General features: G+C 38.0%; 2 protein-coding genes across 5 annotated transcripts in view; both read right to left on the minus strand.

Moving 5' to 3' along the window:
* Window positions 1-4,694: 4,694 nt before the first annotated feature.
* LOC146464988 (ras-related protein Rab-37-like) lies at window positions 4,695-13,667 on the minus strand. Of its 3 annotated transcripts, none has more exons than XM_085129057.1 (9): window positions 13,535-13,667; window positions 11,663-11,773; window positions 11,469-11,510; window positions 10,014-10,080; window positions 8,962-9,014; window positions 8,444-8,509; window positions 7,177-7,233; window positions 6,226-6,302; window positions 4,695-4,974 (listed from the first exon to the last, which is right to left on the minus strand). In XM_085129057.1, the coding sequence occupies exons 1-9, from the start codon at window positions 13,574-13,576 to the stop codon at window positions 4,875-4,877; spliced, it is 615 nt and encodes a 204-aa protein (XP_084985183.1). In that variant the 5' UTR covers window positions 13,577-13,667; the 3' UTR covers window positions 4,695-4,874. The 3 variants fall into 3 exon arrangements, with proteins under 3 accessions (XP_084985183.1, XP_084985182.1, XP_084985184.1); XM_085129056.1 differs by lacking the exon at window positions 13,535-13,667 and adding an exon at window positions 12,232-12,467; XM_085129058.1 differs by lacking the exon at window positions 13,535-13,667 and adding an exon at window positions 12,001-12,203.
* A 979-nt stretch (window positions 13,668-14,646) lies between these two features.
* Window positions 14,647-23,893, minus strand: part of LOC146464989 (nucleolar protein 11-like) — a 30,921-nt gene continuing 21,674 nt past the window's right edge. For both annotated transcript variants that reach the window (XM_085129044.1, XM_085129043.1), the window contains exons 17-22: window positions 20,161-20,240; window positions 19,146-19,244; window positions 17,979-18,057; window positions 16,935-17,024; window positions 16,042-16,149; window positions 14,647-15,298 (exon numbers count right to left, since the gene is read on the minus strand). In XM_085129044.1, coding sequence (XP_084985170.1) covers window positions 15,179-15,298; window positions 16,042-16,149; window positions 16,935-17,024; window positions 17,979-18,057; window positions 19,146-19,244; window positions 20,161-20,240 — 576 coding nt within the window. In that variant the 3' untranslated portion in view covers window positions 14,647-15,178. The remainder of the gene's footprint in view (window positions 15,299-16,041; window positions 16,150-16,934; window positions 17,025-17,978; window positions 18,058-19,145; window positions 19,245-20,160; window positions 20,241-23,893) is intronic.

Genomic DNA, 23,893 nt, shown 5'->3' on the forward strand with positions numbered 1-23,893 from the left:
CCGAATCCTCCTTTCTTATGCGAACAAGAAGCCTTTTAGAGCGTTTACGAGGGATACTTTAGTCGACGTAAGCATTGACTTTGAATGACTGATTACCTGTTGGAGTTCGAGATCGTTGATTGCACAAAATCATGACTTTTTAGTGGTTACTTATCAATCGATTTTATTAGCTGTTAATGATACCATGAGATAACAGCAATCTCACAGATAACGGAAAATCTCGTAAATGCGTGTTCGCGTGCATGTGAAATACAAGAATAAGTGTTTTTTTTTTCCAGTCGTTGGCTATTGATAGCTGGCGAGCCAGAACGTTGTTGTGAATCACCTAAGTGGACGTTAAATCTGAAAAATCTGTACATCGTTATCACGTTCATGTTATCGGATAGTGAGCTTGGGCTGTTTCATATGCATAAGTAAGTAAGTGTAAGATTACAAAGTGTCCTCGTTTCATCAAGAAAACAGAAAGACAAACAGACAAAAAGCTTTCCTAAATGAAACCTTTTAGTAAAAATTGACAACCAAGCCTTTAATTCTTTTGTGAGATGGATTCCCGGTAGCACTTAGGGGCATCAGTTCGACAAACTCTACAGCGTCGCAAGCCACTCTTTTTAAGCCATGACCTTTCCTCTTCGCATTGATATACACAATCTGTTAGTCAAAGCGTAATTTCTTCGCCGTGAACTCGGCAATTTACACGGTTTAAGCTGTCGAGTACTTCTGAGAAGTTATTCTTTCGATTTACCGCTTCAAAAAGGTTTGTTTTCCTTCTGAAAATGGCATATTAGAGTCTTAAGTTTACGCGTGTGGCCTCCATTTTGAAAGAAAGCCCTTTCTTTCGGGGCCCCAGATTGTGGCTATGTGACGTCACACAGGTAGGGATGAGTTTGTCCCCTCCCTCGTGATATACTCGCCGATAACGGATTCTGATTGGGCCGTTTTTGTTGAAGACAGTGAGAATAGATGACAAAAAAAATTCCTTCCAGGAGAGAACAGGGTTGAGGCCAGGTTCAATTAATTTATTCATTATAATTTGTGACTACGATAAAGAAAAAATAAACAAAACAACAAAACAAAAGTAAAACAAAAACAACAACAACAACAAAAAAACGATACCCGACCGAAACCTTAACACGGTTTGCCCCAGGGCATCCCGCGTAAAAAGGGAAAAAAGTATGGAATTATCCTTATGATTGAAATTTGCAACAAATTACGTACTAAAATATGTTCGCAGATGTTCATCAAAGAGAAGCAGGCAATAAATTGAGGATTCTTGTTCTACTGTCTACAATTTGTGGGAGACAAAACATTCCAATATTTTTGGGATGTTTATAACGCATTTAGTTAATTTGAACTAGAAAGAGACCAATGTTTGACGGCTAGGACTTGAATTTTATTAAGGACTAATAATTACACGGAATGCCCGCAGGGCATGACGTGTCTAGGTTTCGGTCGGGTATCTTTTTCTTCATCGGTGTCATAAATGTGCACATTAATTTATGCATTAAACTCTGTCCTCCCCTAGTAAGGATATATTGTTCTGATTGTCTTCAACAGAAGCGGCCCAATCAAAATCTATTTTTCAGGCACATATCACGAGAGAGGGGACCCACTCATCACTTCTGTGTGATGTCAAATCATCATTTGATTTATTCATTAAAACTAGATTAAATTCTTCCCTCTCCCAGAAGGGATCTATTGTTTTGATCGGTCTTGAACAAAAGCGGCCCAATCAAACTCCATTATCTGCGCGTATATTACGAGGGAGGGGACCCACTCATCTCTACTGGTGTGTGTGACGTCAAAGCAAATCATCATTTGGAAAAGTTGTTTTCGTTCAATGGCGGCCACATGTCTGAATTTAAGACTCCGGATCTGCCGTTTTCAGAGAGAAAACCAACCTTTTTCAAGCAGTAAATCGAAATAATAACTTCTAGGTAGTACTCGACAGTTGAAACGGCGGAAATTGGGAGAGTTCACAGCAAAGAAAATCCGCTTCAAAAAACAGATCGAATGATCAACGCGAGGGATTAGAGCTAGAGGAGGCCAGACCAGTTAAGCGGGGTCATGACGTTATTGCATAGTTATTTCTGGTATGATTCCTAGTAACGCAACGATAAGTATCACGCAATATATCTGAATAAAACCATTCAGACAATTATTTCAATGGCCAAGGGAGGATATTTTTTAAATATCTGCGAAACATACAATGGGGAATAATTGGGGCTACATTAAGCATTCCGTGTAATGCCATTAGAGGGGCATCTTGTTATGAGTGAACAACCGTTTTTTTACAAAATATTATTTTCATCTATATTTCTTAGCAAAAATGTCCTAACTATAGTACAAAGCTTTCTCTAAAAGACATATCTATCTTAGTGATTCACTTAGCCAGTTAAATAAGAAGGACATAAAGTCATGACCTTCTATCAGGAGTGACTACAGAATGCAGGGCGCAACTTTGGTGCACCTCATTTCCATGCATCAGAATGACTTACAGGACAGACCCGCTCATCAGCCTGGTGACATGTACGTTTAAATACCTGGAAAATGGTCCTGTATACTGCAGTTGAAATCACTCCATGTTAAATTTACAGTTTGTACCCCTTGCTGGGGGTTAGCCGGCAAATTGCTACAAAATATATTCTCCTGATTCACAAATATATTCCCTCCAGCCGTAAATGCAAACAATAACATACAAATAGTATACAAACAATTGAGTAGTTGAAGATATTTCTTCATACCACTGAGCTTACACATACTTTAACTACCAATGTCCCTAACAAATTATATAGTATAGTACTTTAGCAGAGGGGAGACCCTCTCTGTTGTCCCACAGTACAGACTGTCTACTGTCAGCTGAACTTCTGTACCAATTGTGAATCTTTGTTCAGTTTACAATCTCTGTTGTACTCCTGTCCAGCCTCTCCACCAGAGTTAATTGAGGGGCTGGTTATGAAACCTTGCCATGACAACAATGGTGCTGCAATTTATGTTGGAAGGGCCTCGACCCTGCACAATCATTTGTTTTAATGTCCATGCTACAGTTGAATATCTTAACAGGAACATTTCTATTGGTCAGTTGCTCCAACACATTTCAAAATCTATAGTGGTTTGTGCACAGTCAAAGGCAAAAAATGCTAAGAAAAACATATAAAAAAAATGTTGTCAGGTTTCATAACCATTACTTTTTATTAACTATGTCTCCACTAAAGTACTACACCATTACTTGCTTACATTTTTTGTTAACTTATGCATTATACTAAGATGGTGCAGAAAACAATTAAGATGGCCCCAACCACCAACTTGGAGGTACAAAACTAGTGGAGAGTTCTACACTACTCCCCAAATGTTTAAATAATTTATAACAAACGCCATTACTGTCAGGTTCTCCCTCTGAATTACAACTTAACTTTGTTACTCCACTTCCTTCGTCTCCATAGTTTGACTTTCTATTGCCTTTGCAGATAGTTATTTTACTAAGATTGGTAACACAAATATGAGAAAGTCAAAATGTAAATAGTAAACTCAATAAATAAATGAGGACGTGTTCATCTCACTTTTTTAACCTTTATAGCTGTGGCAATGCACAATTTTCAGGTCAAGTGCTCTCAAAAAACAAGCACAATGAGGTCCGATCCCAATTACCAAATATAATCAGTAACTGATTGGACGCTGTAAGTCACACAATAACTACTTTACTGAATGGCATGCCAATTGGTAATTGATATCAATTACATGTACTGGACACTTTTAGTGATGTAATAACTGAATACATGTGATGTGTTAACAAACTTCCTCAACATCCACTTTGTCAAACTTGCCTCAACACTTTAAGCTTGGGTAACCTGCATCCAATTTCTCCTGGGAATGTCACCAGGGATTTCATTAAGGGCCCGGCACCGGGTAAATTGACCGTCTGTGAACACGACTCAACCTGGCTGCTTCTAACAAAATTTGATATCTCAATCAACTTTTTCCAGAAAATAACATATCCAAGTTAATGAACTTGCCCTGGTGTACTAATCTCTCATCTGCCTGTTCAGTCTTAATGAAACCCCTATATCATTACCTGATCACACATACTAGGCTTGATGTTTAAACAAATTCTCTGAACTGACATACCATAACAAGTATGAGAAGAAATGCATTGTTGATATTGGACCTACAAGGGCTAAGAAGTTAACTTGTGGCAAGTTTAGAAGAAAATTTAATTCTCCTAGAAAATGAATCCACTTGAAAATATTTAAATACATTATACTTCATGTAAGTTTAGTTTACTGGTTTGTGCTGCCTTTCTGGGGACGCAAAACAAAAACACAAATGTAAAAATGATCCACTGTCAATATTTATATTCCAAAATAGTATTTGAAACAATGATGAACTTATTTCTTGGAATGAAAGAAGAAGACTTACACCTTAGAATAATTTACAACTCTGTACAGTTTTCAAGCAACTGATAGAGCATTTCAAGAGTCTGGACACTGTTCTAACACGACTTATGAAGCTTTTCCTATACTTTCAACTGACTAAGTGCTTGTTGATTTACCACAGTAGTATTCAAAGCCATATATCTATCTACAGGACATTCTCAGTTTTTTATCTTTCCACTTTTGCTCCAAAAGTTATGTTACAGGCTTATTTTGAATAGAGCTTACTAAAAATATTTTTGATTATTTAATCGAGGCTACTGCCGATAACAGGAGTGTGGTAGCCTGGGGGACCCAAGAAAATGTCTGGGTGCCTAATTTTTTTGCAACAGCACCTAACACTTGACATGTTGGGTTCCTAACTTCTCGGCTTTTGTCCCTGTGGGCTCCTTGTTTAATTACTATTTGCAGCTATTTAAATTATTGCACTTGTTTGTCGTTGTTGTGTCAAGAACAGCAGCCTGGCTTTTCTCTTTGTGCCTCCACATACTGTTCAATATTAAACTTGGGTTCTGTGGTTTTCCTGAGATTTCTGTATTTTATGTCCCTAAAAAAAAAACAAAAAAAAAAACAAATGGTACAAAATATTAACTCGTCTGTAGACATTCAGCTCAGTACATCTAAGTTTTGCAAATGCCAGAATGTGACTGACTCAATTGCCAGCTTCTCGTATTTATTGTTTGACAATAATTAAGCCAGCTGTAATTCAATTTTTGTTCCATAAAATTGAAATACAAATGAATCCTGATTTATATTAGTGAACACCTCTTCATTACAGACACTTTTCTTTGTCTGAACCAAAAGATTAATGCAGACACTCTTAACAGGGACACTTTTTCTTGCACCAAGGTGGTCCATAATAACAGTTTGACTGTACAACCTAAATATCGTTTCCTGATTGCAGTCACTCACTTTGACCACACCATGATATGTTAAATATCAATTTTGCCCAGAAAAAACTTTTGCAACTTTTAATTATTTGTTAGATCTTGAGCATTAATTATTAAAGAAAACACTTAATATACATAACCAAATCATGGAGAGACTAGATGGCAATAATCGCATTAAAATTAGACTGCCAGTATAACTCAAAGGTTAAAGGGGAAGTATCACACAAATTTGCTGTCGTTTCAAAACCCAAAAATGTTTGTCTGTCAGCAGAAACAATGAAATAATTGTCAAGTTTGTTATAAATTATCACCCCAGTGCAATAAAACTGTTGATTAGTGCCTCTGGCCAGAGACAGAGTAGGCCGGTATGGACTGAAACTTGAAAAATGTTAGGCTAATGTTTTTCAAGTTTTCGCATTTTTGTTTCCAAAATGCGCTAGAACAGATCATGAGTTGTTCCTTTCCCCTCGTCATTCTAGAATTATTTGACAGCTGATTGAAGGTCTTATTTCATCATTTTTAACAAAAGATATAAAAAAAACCATGATACTTCCCCTTTAAGCCTCACAACTCTAGTGGCCCACTATTGCTGCAGCTTATCCTGGTTTCTGTAGCATGAAGTGGCCAAGAGTATCGCTGCTGCCCCTGGATGCTATGATAGTCCATCACACTGGTTACTGCCCCAGCACTTAGTCAAGTTTCCCTGACAGTTTGCTGGTAGCCTCTCATACTCCCAGGTGGAGACAGGACAATGTGAGAGTAACGTGTCTTGCCAAAGAACACAATAGAGTGACCCCAGCCTGACCATGAAACTGGACCGCTTGATTCGGGGTCAAAAATGCTAACCATTAGGCCACTGACACTTTGGGTGCAACTTAATTCTTAACAATTTCCAACTGAGTCCTTACCTTGCAACAGCCATGAATGCTAAATCTACATTGAGTCCCGTTCTTGCACTTGTTTCCATGAAAGCAACATTGTGAGTCTGTAACACAATAATGACAATGTTGATTACACAAATAGTGGTTTTGAAATGAGTATGACTAGCTTTGCTTTACTATGCTTCTTGAATGGTTGAAAAAAGTAAACTTTTCTCTTGAAACCAATTAAGAGTAGAGAGGAACCATGGCACCTTACAACAAAATAACATGTATAAATTTAATCTAGTTATGGTCACCTCATTTTGACCAAAAACATTATTTTTAAAATTTAAGACCAGTAAGTACTACAAACACGTTGTTGATATGACCACACTTTTAAGGCCTCACAGTGGTTGCATTAACAGTGTTTTACTGCAAAACCAAACCCAGATGAGACTTGCTTCCAGCATACATTTTTCACTGTGCTTAAAAGACACATTTAATGTTGTCTGGTTAAACAAAATATCAACCCCCCCCCCCCCCTCCATTCCCCTCCAAAGAAGGAAATGTAATTCCTATGGAAAGTGGAGGAAGGGGATCTCAAAGGCCAAGAAATATAAAGGATAGAAGGAGGGGGGGGGGGGGGTGTCTTAGAAAAAATCCCTTCTATAGCAAGGGGAATGGATTTTTTCTGGAACTACTAATTTATTATATAAATATTATTGTTATTATTTTTTACTGCATTGTTGTCTTGATGTCTTGATTCACTGTCTTGTTTCCATCTGATGTGATTATCTGATGTGATTGGTTGAGTGATTTCTTTGCTTTTGCAGGTTTTATGACAGTTTGGCATAGATCTGAATAACTTTAAGTCTAATAATGATGTTATTAAAAGTCATAACAGATACAACAACAATAACAAATTTGCTGTGCTTGTTTGCATATCTGTAATAATTGTCATGCGTAATCTTAAAGTTGTTAGCATTCAGCTGCCCACACCTTAGCAAGTTGTTCTCCTTGTTCCCTGGTGACAACTCTCTCTTTATTCAAATCAGCCTAAAAGGACAAAAATAATAATTATTATGTTCTCAACCATTCCCTCAGCCTCTAAGAACAGAATAATGATGCTCTCTTAGTAAGTAAATTTTGATCACTAGTTAACTGTTCCTTATGAACAAGCTTACACATTTGAACAATACAAGTTTACAATAAGGGAGCATTAGCCATAATTGAATGCTTATAGCTCATGCTGCTCTGAGCACATCTTGAGACCTTTTCTTTAAAACTCCCAAGTGCTTTACCTTGATACATAACTGAACAACGGTTGCACAATACTTTTATAAAATGGTCCTGCAACAGTGCCATCAAACTGGTAGGCAGATTTATTAAATTTATTCTTCATCTTTTCTACTATATCCTTTGCAGAAAGGTCCCAAGATTTTATTAGAAAACACTAGTGACGTAGCCTGCATGCATTACAACTGAAAGATGCAACCATGTGATGTTTAGGGCGTAAGTATTATGGAGGTATAAAGGACTTGCTTTAACTTATCACACCACAAACATTTCTTTGAACCTTTTCTAGTAACTTTAAACACACAATTTATGATACAATCTCTGTAGAATACACCAATAAAAACATATCAGCCGCCCTGATTTATTGCTGTGCTGAGAGATAAAAATATCATTTCCTGAGTTCCAAATAAATGACAAGAAGTATTCCAAACCCCACTGATACAGTACATAAAATACACTACACATTCTAATGACATTTTAAGCAAATAAATGGCAAAATGCAAATACATCAGGTTGAAACAGTTGGAGCTAATAATAATATTTATTGATAGTTGTTACTTCCAAATGTTCCTTTTTATTAAGTTAATTTTTTTTTTTTAATTTATTTATTTGTCCATTATATTATAAATACAATCAAATAGAATCTTATGACTGCTAACTTAGATATAATGGCAGGAGATCTTAGCAAGCTCAATGAGCTTTTCTATGAAGATCCCCTTATTCAAGCTTAGACTAATTACAGGGCAGATGGTGATTTATTATAATTCTAGATAGATTACTTCTAATACTTGCTTTGTCCTAAAACAAAACTAAAAACCTAATAACCTAAGGTACTTTGATTTTGCACATAAGCCTTTGTGCTTCTCTTAAAAAAATTTATGCCAACAATAGTCATGCTGATTTGAGTGGACATGAAGGCAGAAGCCACTGGTAAGTTCAGTCTACTGAACTAGTTATTTTACTTTTGTACCTTGTTTCCTAGAAGCATGATTATGACATCTGATGATGCATACTCGTATATCTCGGACAGCCATGCCTGTCACAACAACACAACACTGTCAGAGAAGGTAGACACTTTCATTAATGGGGAAGATACCCAGAGAAGGAGAGGGGTACTTAGTGGATTTTTTAGGTGGAGACTGTGCCACTTTTGTCAATGATACCCTGTTCTAGATGAAAACTACTATGTAAGGGTGACTATACGGAGGGTAAGGGTTAGGGTTAGGCTTATGTGGGTGACTATATGGTACCTTACCATGAATTACTTGCCCAAAACTCTCTGATTTCTGTACCCTATGCCAGGCTAAACTGCTTCACAGCTGCAGATACCTTTATAGCGTATATATATGGATGTACCCCCTAAGGGGTGTGGGGAAAGGCATTTAAAGAAGAAAGGTGGAAAAGGGTGTCACAATAAAGAACACTTTTAAAATGAAGAATATTATAGAATATATGTTACTAAGACAAGAAGGTAGGTTTTACTCTTACCCTGATATTTTCAAAGGAACTTTCGTTGGTAACATCATAAAGCAACAAGAGTGCTGAAATAATATCAAATAAATTTTATTGTCAATTATAGAGAAAAAGTGTGTAACCAGACTTCAGCAATATCATTATTGAAGTCATGGACTGGAAAATTCATGCAACTGTGCAACACTTGACACTAACATTTGGAACAAAATACCACAAAAGATTATGTAACAGGCTGTAATACCAAGAAGGAACTCCATTACGAAAGGACCAGGGATATTTGCTGTCTGCTTTTGGGAGTGTAAATTGAGAATTTTGGTATTGCTAAGTGAGTTCATGGCAGAATGCCAATATTTTTACCTATCAAGGCGCCTTTTACTAAGGGTCATACGTGGAAAAATAAAAAAATATCATGTCATATTGGTGATTTACATCAATCTGGCATGAAATCTTTTCAATTCATCTTCAGCAAAAGCATAATTTGATAACAACGCCTTCAACATCATTTCTGTCATTATGGCTTTTGTTTGACTACTGTTTTAAAATTGGTATCTTTTATGGGTCAAAGAAAGCTTGATGCATCTACAGACTGGTCTCCTTTAGTAACTAAGATATTTTCCCAACAAGAGCCCCCACCCTTTTGTCACTGGAGCCCATTCCATCAACTGTAGTAATCTAGGTGGCCGTGAAACTTGAACTGAAGAGGTAAGCACCAAATAATTTGTCACTTCACAGGTCACTGCGACAAGGAGAGAACAACCGAACACTATGAACAAGGCACAGTATTTTATAGTAAAGGGTAAACAGTCACAGAGAAAAAAAATTGTTATGGATAAAGTATAGAGCAACAACTGGCAATGTTATTCAAGTGAAGGCAAAGACTGAGTTGCTGAGCAACAAAAATGAGAGATGCATATTTTCAACTTGACATCTCGCTGTTCCTTTCATGGTTTTGATGCTTATTTTCAAAGCTCCATCTCTGCAATCAAACTTTATCTTTAATTGAACAAATGCTAGTTACACAGTAAACTAGTTTCATAGACTAAAAGCTTTCGAAAATTTATAATTACCTTGTGAGTCTCTGTAGTAAGCATGGGTTATACTGCGAAATCTCTCTTGTCCTGCAGTGTCCCAAATCTATAAAAGTATAATACAATTCTTAATCAGCAGATATTTCCAAATAACACCAGCATTAGCCCATGTTCCCAAGGAAAATAGAGATGATTCCTTTTAATTTTAAAAATATGGATATGGTATAGACTTATAGAGGTATACATGTTTTTGACTACTTTTGCTCACAGCTTAAAAATTGTATCAGAAACTAAAAATAATTCTTACAAGCATAAAACTCCTTGGCAAGATTTCTCCACAGCCCCATACATTTCATTATGCATACATTTTGCGATCCAAACTCTATCCACACTTGCTGTTTTGGAGGAGGGTTAGTATGACAGTAGTGCATGAATGATATATTACTGTCTTACTACCGGCATCATATGGTCAACAGTTTACACAAAATGTCTTGCCAAGGGAACTGGTCATAACAGGTTGTTCAAAGAGGACCCACCTTGTCTGGGGTAGGGGGGTTATCAAAGACACCACCTATCTCATGAACATAATTATTTACAAACAATTTTTTTTTTTCGGTTTTAAAATTAGAGTTGATACAGAAATATTCAGCAAGCAAGAGTCAGCACTGTTAGATAAACAAGAAAAGTGAGGTTTGAATCTCATTGTCGTTTTTCACTGCTGAATAGAGGGGTAGATATACAATAAAGACACCATCTTTTGAGGTTAAGGAAGGGGTAACGGGGGGGGGGGGGTGCCGGCAGAGACCATTATCTATTTTGTGGTTTGATGGGCGCAGCTCGAGTATAGCAGTTTTGACCACTTCCCTGTTAAACTTAAACAGGATTTTGGCAAGATTTCTGCACAGTTCCATACATTAGTCATGTATACATTTTGCAATTCAAACTCTATTCACACTTGCCCTTTTTTTAAGAGGGTTAGTATGACAGTAGTGCATGTATAAAAATTATTCATGTATGGGGCTGTGTGGAAATCTTTCTGGGATTTTTTCTAAAATCCGTCCTCTCCCATCGCCTATATTAGCCCCCCTGCAATCTCGCTGACAGCCCCCATCATCCGCCCACCTTCATTAATTAATCCCCCGTGGATATTTGTGAAAACAGGTTGATCAAAGTGTCCGAGCATACGATGCTTGATACACTGCCTGTTGAGTCTATAATCTGGAACATCTGCAGGTTACTAGGCTTATACAAATTTAAAAGCGACAATTCATCAAGGCGTTAACAAGTTTTTATATACAGATCCTTCCGCTTTGAATATCTTTGTTAATAGTCGCCGCGGATAAAAAATTATGTGATGGGGTTATTATTAAGTGGCGAAAAAATAAACAACAGAAAAATTTGAAAACCTTTTACCACAAATAATTTGCAAACACAAGTTTAATTTAATAGAAGTACGTTAAGAGAACCATTAACGCGCAGCCTGCTTTTTAATACCTGTAATTTAACTTTGGTGCCATCGACTTCTACGACTTTATTCTACAAGAAGGAAGGCAGAAACACAATATTACGCCACGTCAGTGTACGTACAAAAATACAATAAATGAATTCCTCATAAAAAGTCATTTTTCCAACTGAGATTAAACATTTAGGATATCGTTCCGTTTTATTCTTTTAACTCAGTAGCTCACCTTGTAGTCTATTCCTACGGTTGAAATAAAAGAGCCGGAGAGGAACGCTCCATCTTTGAATCTGACGAGGACACATGTTTTCCCGACTCCAGAATCTCCAAGCAACATTACCTGAGTAAAAATTAATAAAGTGATATAGACATGTACAATACAGATTCTTGATTCCGTACGTTGAATTTTAACCGTGAAAAAAATATTTAATCTACTCTTCAAACGCCTGTCGAGACATTTTACATTAATAAAAGTATGACCAAGGATTCTCTGATAAAACGAATTCTCGATATTTTAACACTTTTTGCAGCTGGCTAAACAATGCAAAATACAACAGACCATTTTACCTTGTACAAAGCTACGCGCGTTCGACTGTGAAGCGAACGCTTTCAACTCGAACTACTTTCGCCGTTTTGCGGCGAATTGACTGCTGTTGAAGTCACAGACTCAATGAAGAATCAGCTCAATTCAGAGAAATACACCCACGGAAACGAAATAATGACCACTCCGTATCTAAAAGTTATCAAAGATTTATCTCGTCGACTTGTGTGGTTGCCTGTGGAAATTGTACAGCCTACCTTGCAAGCAACGTCGAAATTATCACTGGCCGGACGCTTCGGCCCATTCTGCAAGTACGACATGATGACTAATCGCACTGTCAACCCCCAAAATGGAGATCCGGTATTACCGGTGATATTACTCTTCTCGTTGTAAGCATATATAGACACACACTCGACGTAAAGCGTTTAAAATTCCTTCCTCAACAGAATTTAGATTGCTGCCAAGCAAACCGCGCTCTCATGAAATTAGCATAGTAAGTGACGTCATCACCTTCCCGCGCAATTCTTTTGTACGCGGGAAGTGCCATTAATGAGCGACATTTTCTGAATATTTCAGGAAATCTGTTCTATTAATTTTATTATTTATATGTTGCTTTTATTTAAGAATACTAAGATAAACAAACCACAGAGACAAGCGGACGAGACGCATTAAGCACCGGATATGTTGTAGACAGGGCAATCGTGGATCACGAGAAAATATTTTAAAGAGAAAAACTATCCACAATCATAGTTCAGACCATTTTGTATCGTGTCAAATCGTTAAGATCTAAAAAATGGAAACAGTATCCCTGACAAGAAAGTATCGCTTCGACGGCTGATAGCTATAAATCTCCTCCCTTGAATACGTACTCAAAGTAGGACAATCTTGAGCAACGTTACATGGACAAAAATAAAAATATTAAAAATACACATGCGCATTTTTCCCAACACAACTTTCCACAGGAGACTACAGTCATTTTCAGTGCTGTGTTTATATCGAACCGGATCTTTTAGACTATGATTCGACCGTCGTGATCTGTTCCTCATTAGGCAGCCGCCAAGAAAAATTTCTCAACTAAATATATACCAGTAAACTTACTTCCTAACATCTATTGAGATTTAACCAGGATTTAACACATCTCAACTCCTCAGTACACAATGTGACGTGATGACTGTTCAATCATTAGTAATGATGCTTTGATTGCTATAGTATCATTGTAGTGTCCACATCCGAGGTTTTTAAACACATTTCGTTGCTGTCACCTAATCTAGGGCTGTATTCGCCTGTCTTGATTCGCTTATTGTTAGAAAAAGGTGAATGAAATTCATAGATCGTTTTCCCATATTTGACCCATATGAATCACAGTCTACTTGATTTATAGTGGAATTTCGTTCACCATTGCCTGAACACAGTGAGCATGAGTGACTCATGACAGTCGAATGAGGAATCATAGCTTGATTTTATCATGTCTAAAAAATCCGGGTCTATTTACAGCATTCAATCTGCTGTAAAGAAAAAGACCCGCAAATCCACACACACACAAAAGCTGTAGATACATACGTTAGAACGTAACTCTCTCTCCTCTTCCGACGTGGCGGCCATATGTCGATAATTCTGCGTGCTCTGGAATGTACTTGTTGTGTGGAGGGAGCAAAGGGCGATGAAAGCGCTTTGCTAAGTAACCGAGTTCAATGGATTATATAAATGTTGTTTTTACACACACAGGTTATATCTTTTGTGTGGAGGGGGAGGGGAGGGGATGTTTGGTAGGGGTGGTGGGAGTAGGGGGCGAGCTGGAGTTGTATTATTGCTTCAAGCCGATTCCCCTAATACATCACCCCCACCCCCGTAGGAACATACATGAAGGGCGTGGCAGTTATGAGCGCAAGATCAACACTTCAAACAATATTATAACGAATAACAAGAGGTAATGACCCTCGCAAAGCCATGTTAATCCATTTTCTGTGCAGTTAGTGATTACTTAAGGCAGCGTAATACTATTAAGTGATGCCATGGCCTTAAGATAACTTTATCCGCTGGATAAGGTACTCTTCAGCGTCTAAAATATACTTCACCTTAAATCCTCTTAAATGTTGTCCAAGGTTTCGTACACTCCCCAATAAAGCTGTGGTTAGAGTGTGCATATTCTATTGTGCACGAGGAAACACTGAAAGTTTTGCACAGATTGGAACTGTCGGATAGTGACTTATCCACTGGATAAAGTTATCCAGGCTTTGAACAACTGGGGCCTTCGAACTTATCCTGATAGTAGCTCAGTTTTTAACACCGACTTATTTTGCACGGTTCAGCTTTTGCACACCATATACTTTTTGCACGTCGTGTATTTTTGCATGTGGTCTCTTTTGCGCACCGTTTCCTTTCGTCATCTACTTTAAAAGCAAGATTGAAACAGCACAGACTGTTTACGGGGGAAAAGACGATGTTGTCAGTGCCCGAACACAATTAAACCATACGTACTGATCCTTTTTTTCTGATGGATGTTGATGTGAACGTGCATCTATCAGACGTCCATAAGAAGGTGCACAAGTCAGACATCCTTTGAAGAGTAAACAACGTCTTTCAAAATAAATCATTACTTGTATTTACCAACACAAGTTTGCAAACAGGTTTACCGTGTGAAGACGTTCGATAAACCAAACTGTTAACAAGGCTTCCAGTATGATGAAAGGGAACGTTTGTTGGCCAATATTTACTGCTCGCAAGATTGCTAGAATTAAACAAGTACAAGTAAACGTTTAAAATATATATGCTGTTGAGTCATATTTACTGTTTTTTAACCAGTTTTATTTACAGTAAATTGAGTACAAAATACTGATCATTCCTGCGTTTTTCTTCACCGCTTATAGATTCCTGAGGGCTGTCCACGCTCAGAGAAGCCACCAAAGAGTGTTTTCCAATGGTACTGTTCGTTTTACAATATTTTGCAAAATGATCTTCTTTCAATCGTAGGCTTTCTAATTTAGCTGCTTTCAATCGAGTGTTAAAAGTAATTTTGTCTTTGCTCTGGAGAGCTTGATGCCATTTCCTTGCGATTGCTTTGAGTTCTGATTGGATCTGTATTCTGATCGCCCCATCATCGTACCTACGACGTTTGTTGTGGCCAAGTTTTGAACAAGGCTGGACATCTGTCTTCTCACATCAGTGACTGCGAAAGTCTCTTCCCGACGAAGGAGATCGCAAGCTTCATATCTCCAGTAGTTCAACGGTATACAGTCCAACTTTCTCTGTTTTGGGTAAACGTTTCTTTTTCTCAAAATGCTCCAAGAAACTTTCCAAGGTACGTAGCTTGCCGTAAGTACGGATCTAATGTAAATGTAAAAAGGAAAGGAGATTAAAAAAAAAACTGTAATGCCGCTGAGAATTGATATCACCACTAAGCTTGCCGAAACTAGAAATTAAGCCGGACAAAATTGGACATAAAGGGAAACAGTAAAGGTTTGACCAAACTAATTACCAATATTTCATTTTTAAACGGTGACAATTGGCAAGTGCTGTAGGCATTCGCTTCCTATAAGTATCCGACCGCTTACATTGGGAACAAGAACTCGAGAAAGAAGATTGGTTCGATATCGATAGCAAATACTCGATATAATCGATATTACGCTCTTTTAGAAAAATATCGAGCGTTGGTATCGTATGAGTGAATGACACTAGTCACGTCACCACTCGTCCAAAAAAAAAGAGAGAGAGAAAGAAAAAAGAAAACGTCATCGCTTCTGTACGCATTGCATGCCTGCGTTTTTCTTATCGAATCTCGATAATTTTCGCCATGTCGTAAATTCTCGTCAACTATTGTCATCAACGGCCAACTCTCAATCGACTCGCGAACCCTTGCCAACTTCCGTCAACTCACGCCATCATTCGCCTACTCTGGTCGACTCCCGTGCGCTCACGTCAACTTAGGGAATTAAAACGCCGGGCTAAAATGAACTGTTGCGTTAAAAACTGACAGTCTCCTAACAACTTGAAGCAGCCGTCACGAAAGGGCGAGCGTGACGTGACAGTACTTCTGTGACCAAGATTGACGCAGTTTAATAGTCACGTACCTGTTGTGAGACAGTTTTATGACAGCTGACCAAAAGTTCGTGTGCGTCAGGTGTTATCACCAACTGAGTGTAGTGTGCATTTAACACCAATCCGGCCCAGTCCAATACCTGTCAAATAAATAAATAAATTAATTAATTAATTAATTAATTAATTAATTAATTAAATAAATAAATAAATAAATAAATAAATAAATAAATAAATAAATAAATAAATAAGTCTTCTCTGAAAACACCACCACCAAAGAAAAGCCCCTAACAGTCAGAGAGTGAGCCCCGGGGCGTTGCACCGTCACCCTTTTCAGATCCATATCTGTGATTTTTTCCTTTTACAAAATACCGAGGAAAACGTTTTCGTGTTTCTACTGAGCATAAGAAACATGAACATAAGTTTGGAGGACGGATAATAGATGTGGAGCGGACAGCTGCTTCTAGCTCTCCCAATTAAAACGAGTTCTACGAGTGCACGGAAGGACGTCATTCCATCCCGTAACAGTTGATGTGGATGAAGTCCGTACAGATTTTCACGCATAGCAAGTCGAGAGCTAATAATCTAATTGTTTTTAGGATAAATCTTCATCTTGGATTACACTTGGCAAACGAGGGATGTATTTTATGACGTTAAAGAGTCCGCTCCAAGACATAAGTGAAGTGTTTCACTGGTTGTAGCTCAGTTTGCCTAATTACCTAATTGTCTACTAAAATTCAAAATAACAATTTAACATCTTTGACACCAATTTCGCTGGCATTGGAAGCTCCTAGCCAGTTTCTTATCGTTATACGTACTTTACATTGGTGAAAAACAAAAAGAATACCCTTACTATCAACTCCCTGTCCTTCATACCAGGTGAAAAGACTCGCGTGCAGAGGATACTTATCACTGTTCAATATTTTACCTGTGGGTATTTCAGTGCCTCACAATCCACATCGTCTTGAAAGCCAGTTAGACCACGGCGCATAAGATACATGAAAAACTTTAGCAAAAGCTTAAAAGAAAAAAAAACGGGAATCATAACTAAGTTCCTCAAAGTTGAGAAAACAAGTCAAATGGGAAACATAGGTGATGGACAGAAAAAATACGAGCTTACATTTTATCACACACAGCAGACTTATGGTATTATTAGTATTATTTTATCTTGCATTGTAACGGAACACCTATCCGCCATGTTGTTTTTTAACAACCCGAAACAATCCCGAAAGAGACAATTTTTTAAAAGATGAGCAGTGATCGTTTCTGAGACACTACCAGATTATTCAACTGAGCACGTAAAGAAAGATTTCGTCCATCGGCAGCCATATTGGTTGTTTGTGTCAGATTGAGTAAAAGAAACTTTCCATTTCTTGAGCTAAGCTACTCATTAAATCAATGTTCATGTGTCGGATTAGTTTATCTAGCTGCAGCATGTGCCACGGTAAGAATATTTTGGAGTAATCCAATTTATCACTGGCTTTCTTGTCACATGAACCAGACCCTTAAACCAACACTCTTAAAGCAAAAGTTTGATTCGTGTAACCTGGGTCTGACTCTTTAGGCTGTAGATGAGATCCTGAAGTGTGACCATTCAAATGATGGCAACAGAATAGTGGAGGAGGTTCTAACTTTTGAGTCTGTGGATGTAATCCTAAAGTGTGTCTCCATTCAAATGAAAGCTACTGAGCAGTACTTTCCTGTGGTGCTGTTTATTATACTATACGAGGTGGTTCTAACTTTTTCGAGTCTGTGTAGTGTGACCATTCAATTCAAACCTACTGAGCAGTACTATGCAAATGCTATCGTTTGCTCTGCATAATCTTACGAAATTCTTGAATTTTGGTTTTGGGTTTTATTGAGAGCACCTTGGTTAGGTCTAATTCCTTTGCCAGTTCTGCCTTTACCACCTAATAACGGCTTCAAAAATGTCCAAGAATTAAAACCTTCAAACAAATATAAATGGACTTACTATGACGTCTTCAAAGGACAGCTTCTTTAAACAGGGAAGAAGAAAAACGTCGTTTACTGGGTAACTCAATATTGAACACCTTGCGGTTGTTAAGGAGTGATTTCTGCAACTCGACTTGTCAGTAAACTACACTAAACATAACAGATGAACTAATGGTAAAAAACAGTGACGACCAAACCTGGTAAACATTCAAATGGAAGCTCCTGAGCAGTGCTTTCCTGCGGTGCTGTTTATTGTGCTATACAAGATGACTGTAACATCTGAGTTTGTGGAGGAAATCTAGATAGGTCATTTCCGAGTTGCTTTGAACCTCATTACGAAAGTGAAGCGAAGTGCAAAACATTTCATGTCAAAGTTAGTTTTGCTTACAGATGAATGAACCCTAATTTTTATACAGTGGAACCTCGATTTTACGAAGTGACAAGGGACGAAAGAAAATGGTTCGCTACATCACGTTTCTGGTCCATACATTTTAAAAGACCGGGCTGGAGAATATCCTTTGTTATTAAAAACTGCATCATTGTATAATGCAATTCGAGGGATTTGATTGGCTTAGCGGCCATGGTATATGAGCAATTATACCATGGCCGAGAAATGGCGGCATTAAATTGCCTTCTGGTCGTTCTTGCACAGCAAAATCAGTAAGATCTAGCAATATTTCTCGGTTGTTTTTAATAAAACAATTATTCCACTTGCGCTTGTTGGATATGAGATGATTATAGCCAACTCGGCGCTACGCGCCTCGTTGGCTATCTATCATCTCATATCCAACGCGCTCTCGTGGAATAATTGTTAATTATACCGAGGAGTTCGTCATATAGAGGTTCGTTAAATCGAGGTTCCATTGTAATAAAAACTATGCACGAAGCCTCGCTCTCATAATGCGGTTTAAAGCGGCCTATTGTATCAACTCTTCTATGAATGCAATCTCGTTCCCATGAAAGCTATCTAGTTGTGCTGTTTGTTTACTTCTTGTAGTTGCTGACGTTTTTTTATTATTATTATTATTATTATTATTTTTTTTTTTTTTTTTTTTTTTTTTTTTTCAAGTGAACCTTTTTTTAATTTGAAATATCATAAATGTTTTTCTGACTTGGAAAACCTAAATAGGTTTTTTTGCTTGGGAGCAAACGTGTTCATTTATAATTAAAACTTTTTTCAGGATACAGATGTTTGACATTTGCTTTGTCCAGAGGCATTTGATCAATATCATCGTCAGCTGGCGAGCCTTCTGTGTCCTTTTTCTTTGACGTGGTATGTTCCTGTCTGCGAGACCGAAAAGACGGAAAATTTCTAAGTTAGGAACTGGCTTAGGAGAGTTTAGCGTAAGTATCATAGTTATAACAAACATGGATACGACAAACACCAAACTGGCTATTTCAGGGGCTAGGAACTAATTCTTCAAATTAGTTCTACTGTGGCACGTAGACTGGTTGTGACCTTAGAACGTTGTTCGAGTTTACAGTTTGGCCTGGACGCTTAAATTTAAAGAATTAGCTGAGGACTTTTCCTTAATATTGAAGCAACTCATTTGCATTGCGACTTTTCCTTAAAACTGAAGCAACTCATTTGAATTGTCATAAACGATTTCTTTTTCTCTCTGTCTGAAATGAAACCAAGGAGATTTGAAGTAAGTATCGGGTCCTCTTCAGTCCTAGTTTTTTGGGTTTCTAGCAAAAGCTATAACCTTATTCGTAAACTGATATATACGAAGCACACTTTGTACATGATAACCAGTCTTTAGGCCAAGTAAAAGCCGATTTAGAGAAATTTCAACCAGTGTCAAGTCCGAACCATTAGTCTTGTCCCTTTTTCACCCGAGCCTTCATCTGTAGACATGAGATTGGAGGGTCAGCAGTTTGTGACGCAACCTTTTTTTAACCAATCACTGAGCGCAGCAAAGCAAAATCAAAGCAAGCGCAATATTGGAATCCGCTCTGAAGCTAACATTTTCACAACACTTTTGTCACAATTTTGTTGGAAGGCAAGTCGCACGGAACGTTGCCTGGTGTAACACCGCCAGAGTTAGGATGTATCAAATAAAAAATATTGCTGTTTACAAGTCTCGACATCCGCTTTCCAGTCTGAGCAACCCCTACCTACATGTCGTTGAGGTGTTTTTTTTCCAATTCCAGACGTACAGCAACTGGAATTCACTTTGACAGAAAGGAAAATAACTAACCTTAAAACGTGGCTAAGACAAAGAACTACCGTGTCCTCGGGTATTCCTTTGATGTTCTCGAAGCATTCTGTCAGTAGCTCCTACGAAAGAATCACAAATAGTTTAAGAGCAGTGGTTGAAAATTGTATTTACTTGTGTGTAAAGTAACTTGCATTTGCTTGGCCTGCAAGTTACTCAAAAAAAATACATGAACCAAAACGAAAGAAATTACTCTAACCAATCACAACAGACGCAAGCAGTGCAATGAACCAATCAGAATTCGAGGCAAAGATGTCGCCAAGCGCGGGAAAACGCGTGCGAGCAAGTCACGCTTGGTTTTGTTTTTGTTTTTGATTGGTTGAGAAACTGGCGCGAGTTTTGCCAACCAATCACAGAGCGTAGTAAAGCAAAACCAAAGCAAACGTGAAGATAGTGTAGGGATGGCGCAGTGGTGAGAGCACTCGCCTCCCACCGATGTGGCCCGGGTTCGATTCCCGGACTCGGCGTCATATGTTTGTTGTTGGTTCTCGTCCTTGCTCCGAGAGGTTTTTTCTCCAGTTACTCCGGTTTTCCCCTCTCCTCAAAATCCAACATTTCCAAATTCCAATTCGATCTGGATTACTGTTAAGCACTTTATCATGAGCCTCTGGCTCGGGAGATCGCGCAAGTGTTATTGACATGAAATAAATTACTTTACTTTACTTTTAACTAGGGTAAAACCAAGGGTTATATAAACTTTGATGTCAGAATGCTGTAGACCGCAAAAGAAACTGCAAGACACCATTGTTCATTTCGCAAATATTATGGATATTTAGGTTTTATCTCAAGTAGAAATTGTGTACAATAACATCTTTTCACATCTGTCACGATTTTCTTCAAGACAGGTCGTTAACACATAAACTTCTAGTGCATTTTAACTATCCGAAAGTTACGATCACTTCAGAACGGCAATCCCCCTCGAGTAACGATAGTAAAGGGCAACTATACTCGAAAGAAACACATGTTCAGTTAATTTACGAACCTTGCATAATACAGTATTATAAAACTTCGCATCTCTGATCTTGTCTTTTATACAATAGACCAATCAAAATAACTTTTAAAAGATGCTATCAACACTTATTATTGTTTTTCTGTAAACAATATTTGTTTCAACATTTGCTCTAAGAGTACAAAGGGCTCATCTAGAGAGGTTATGCTGTTTACAATGCATATTAAAAAAGGAATACGTTTACACGTCACGATCGAACAAAACAAAAAAACACAAAGTATCGGAAGTTAGCAGAAACGGTCGGACAAAGAAATAAACGATTGGACATACTGACACAACTTAACGTTAGTTTGAAAATCAGCATTAGAAATACCATTTAAAAACCAATCATTTTTTTCTCTTATCGGAGGCACAATGCCATCTATTTCCAAGTAATCGTGCAGCGGAGGCAAACAACTTTTCACGCAGAGCAGCAAAACTTGGACAGCACAGGAAATAATGTTTCGCGTCTCCAACAGGTGCATCGCAAAGAGCATAGGCTGTTGAAGGACAGCAACTTTTCTGAAAAAGGTGATAATTAAAGGCAGTAAAAATAAGTCTCAAACGAGTGTAAGACATTGAGCTGGACGATCCCCAATATAAACTTTTATTTCGCTAAGTAACACCTTGAATGAGAGTCTGTCAAAGAAACTCTTAAATGTTATCATTCAAATCAAATCCCTTCCGCAGTACGTTACGGTGGTGCCGTTTGATACCAGTATTTTCAAATCGATCCGATACCAGTACGATATTTACCGATATTTGGCATTTTTCGATATCAATACCAATATTATGACGTCATCTCCAAGACTTCCTCCTTCACTCTGAAAACACTCTTTATGGTCCGTAAACATAAAACAAAAACACGCAGCCCTGGCAACGGTGTTTCAACTTTTATAACATAGAGGGCAAAATTACTGAGGGCTGATTGGTCGAAACTGAGGGCATTTTTTTTGATTTTCCTTTCACCGAAAGCAAAATTACTCACTCCTGATTGGTCGAGCGGCGAAAATACTTGCTCCTGATTGGCTGAGCACGCCATTTCCACATTTTGTTGGTTTCTTCATTTTGTGCCACGACAACAACGACTCGGGCAATTTGGGAAAACTTTGAAAATACGCGTGAAAAGTAATCCTTAATTCTACTCGGCCTCATGCGATCACATGACGTCACAACGGCCACGTTGGTGTCCCATAACAAAGAAATGGCGGCCATGTTGGTGTCCCAAACTAAACCTTTGGGGATTAAACTACATTTTTACGCAAATCCTTTCTTTTGTTTCAGTAAACCAATATGGCCAGTATGTCACGTGAATGAAAACATTCTATACTAATTTTGTGATACTTTCTACAAGCTCAGTGCAACAGCACATATACAAACGGAAAAATATTGGTTTTCGGCACAAAAACAGCCTTCACATACTCCAGTGAGCGGTCACGTGATAAGTGTCGAGGGGGATCGAAACAATCGATATTTCTCGCAAGTATCGATATTTTTAAAGGAAACCTCAGTATCTATTATATCGAGTTATTGGCATCGATATCGGTCCACTCTTACCGTTTGATTTATAATACCAACAAACACCTGGGATGTTTATTAACTTTTCCTTTCTTTTACAAGGCTGCATTCTTGTTATCAGTTAATGTACATGTAGTTCAGGAAGTTGCACATTTTCTTGAAGCGCCACTTGTTCAGTCTTAAAACATGAACGACACTTGACAAACACAGCACACAAATGTAAACAATTCTTCAGCGCTTGTCGGTAGTTTGAGCTGAATGTTAAAAGAATTACCGGACTGGCGGCAGTACTAAGAAAAGGCAGAAAGTAATAACAGACGACAAATAGCATTTCTAGTTTGGAAGCTTCAATGATATCCTTTGAAAACTTGAAAATAATTAAGCTGCCCCAGTTGGGAGTCCAGCAGACGAAGAAGAAAACATTGATCGAGATCAAAACCTTCATTATACGCTTGTTCTGTTCACGTCGTGATGTGGTGATGTGGCTGTTTGCTTGGATCGCAGGATTTGTTCGTTGCAAGGATTTCATAATAAAGGAATTGAGGATAGTAATAACAACAAGAGGTATTAGGTAGTAAAATGCACAAATCAGTGCGTGGCAGATAATATTCGTTATAACGCGTATGTCAGTACTGCAAGGCAATGGTATTTCATATTCCTCTGACTTCCTAGAAAACTGAAAATATGGGAAAAGTAATCCCATCGGTGTAACCCACGTTAGCAAAATAAAAGCCGCTCTTATTCTTGCCGTTATTGCGGCCACGTTCATGGGAAACACAGCAGCGATGAATCTATCCACAGTAATAAGAACAAGGCTAGCCACCGATACTGAATATGAAATATAAGATAAGTATATTCCGAGTTTGCACGTAAACGACGACTGTGAAAGTTGAAACACAGAAGGCCTGTCTCTTGAATATAGCGTCCAGTTGCTAATGACAAAGAGTAGATCGGACACCGCCATGCTAGTTATGTAGAAGTTAGTGCTGGTCCGTAGGCTCGGTGTTTTCAGAAATGCGATGATCACAAGGACATTGCCAAGAACAGATATCAAGGCGACAGTTAAGAGAGCTGCGAAGAACGCTGCTTTAAACTGATACGGAAGAAGCAAAACATCTTCACGTGGAAGGGAAAAATCTGTAGAGTTGTTCATGCTGATAGCAAGTAGTTAGTAGTCAGTAGATAAGAGTGCTGATTTATCCGTTGCCA

Source organism: Pavona decussata, unplaced genomic scaffold (genome assembly GCF_977016875.1).
Source record: "Pavona decussata unplaced genomic scaffold, jaPavDecu1.1 SCAFFOLD_158, whole genome shotgun sequence".
Lineage (NCBI taxonomy): Eukaryota > Metazoa > Cnidaria > Anthozoa > Scleractinia > Agariciidae > Pavona > Pavona decussata.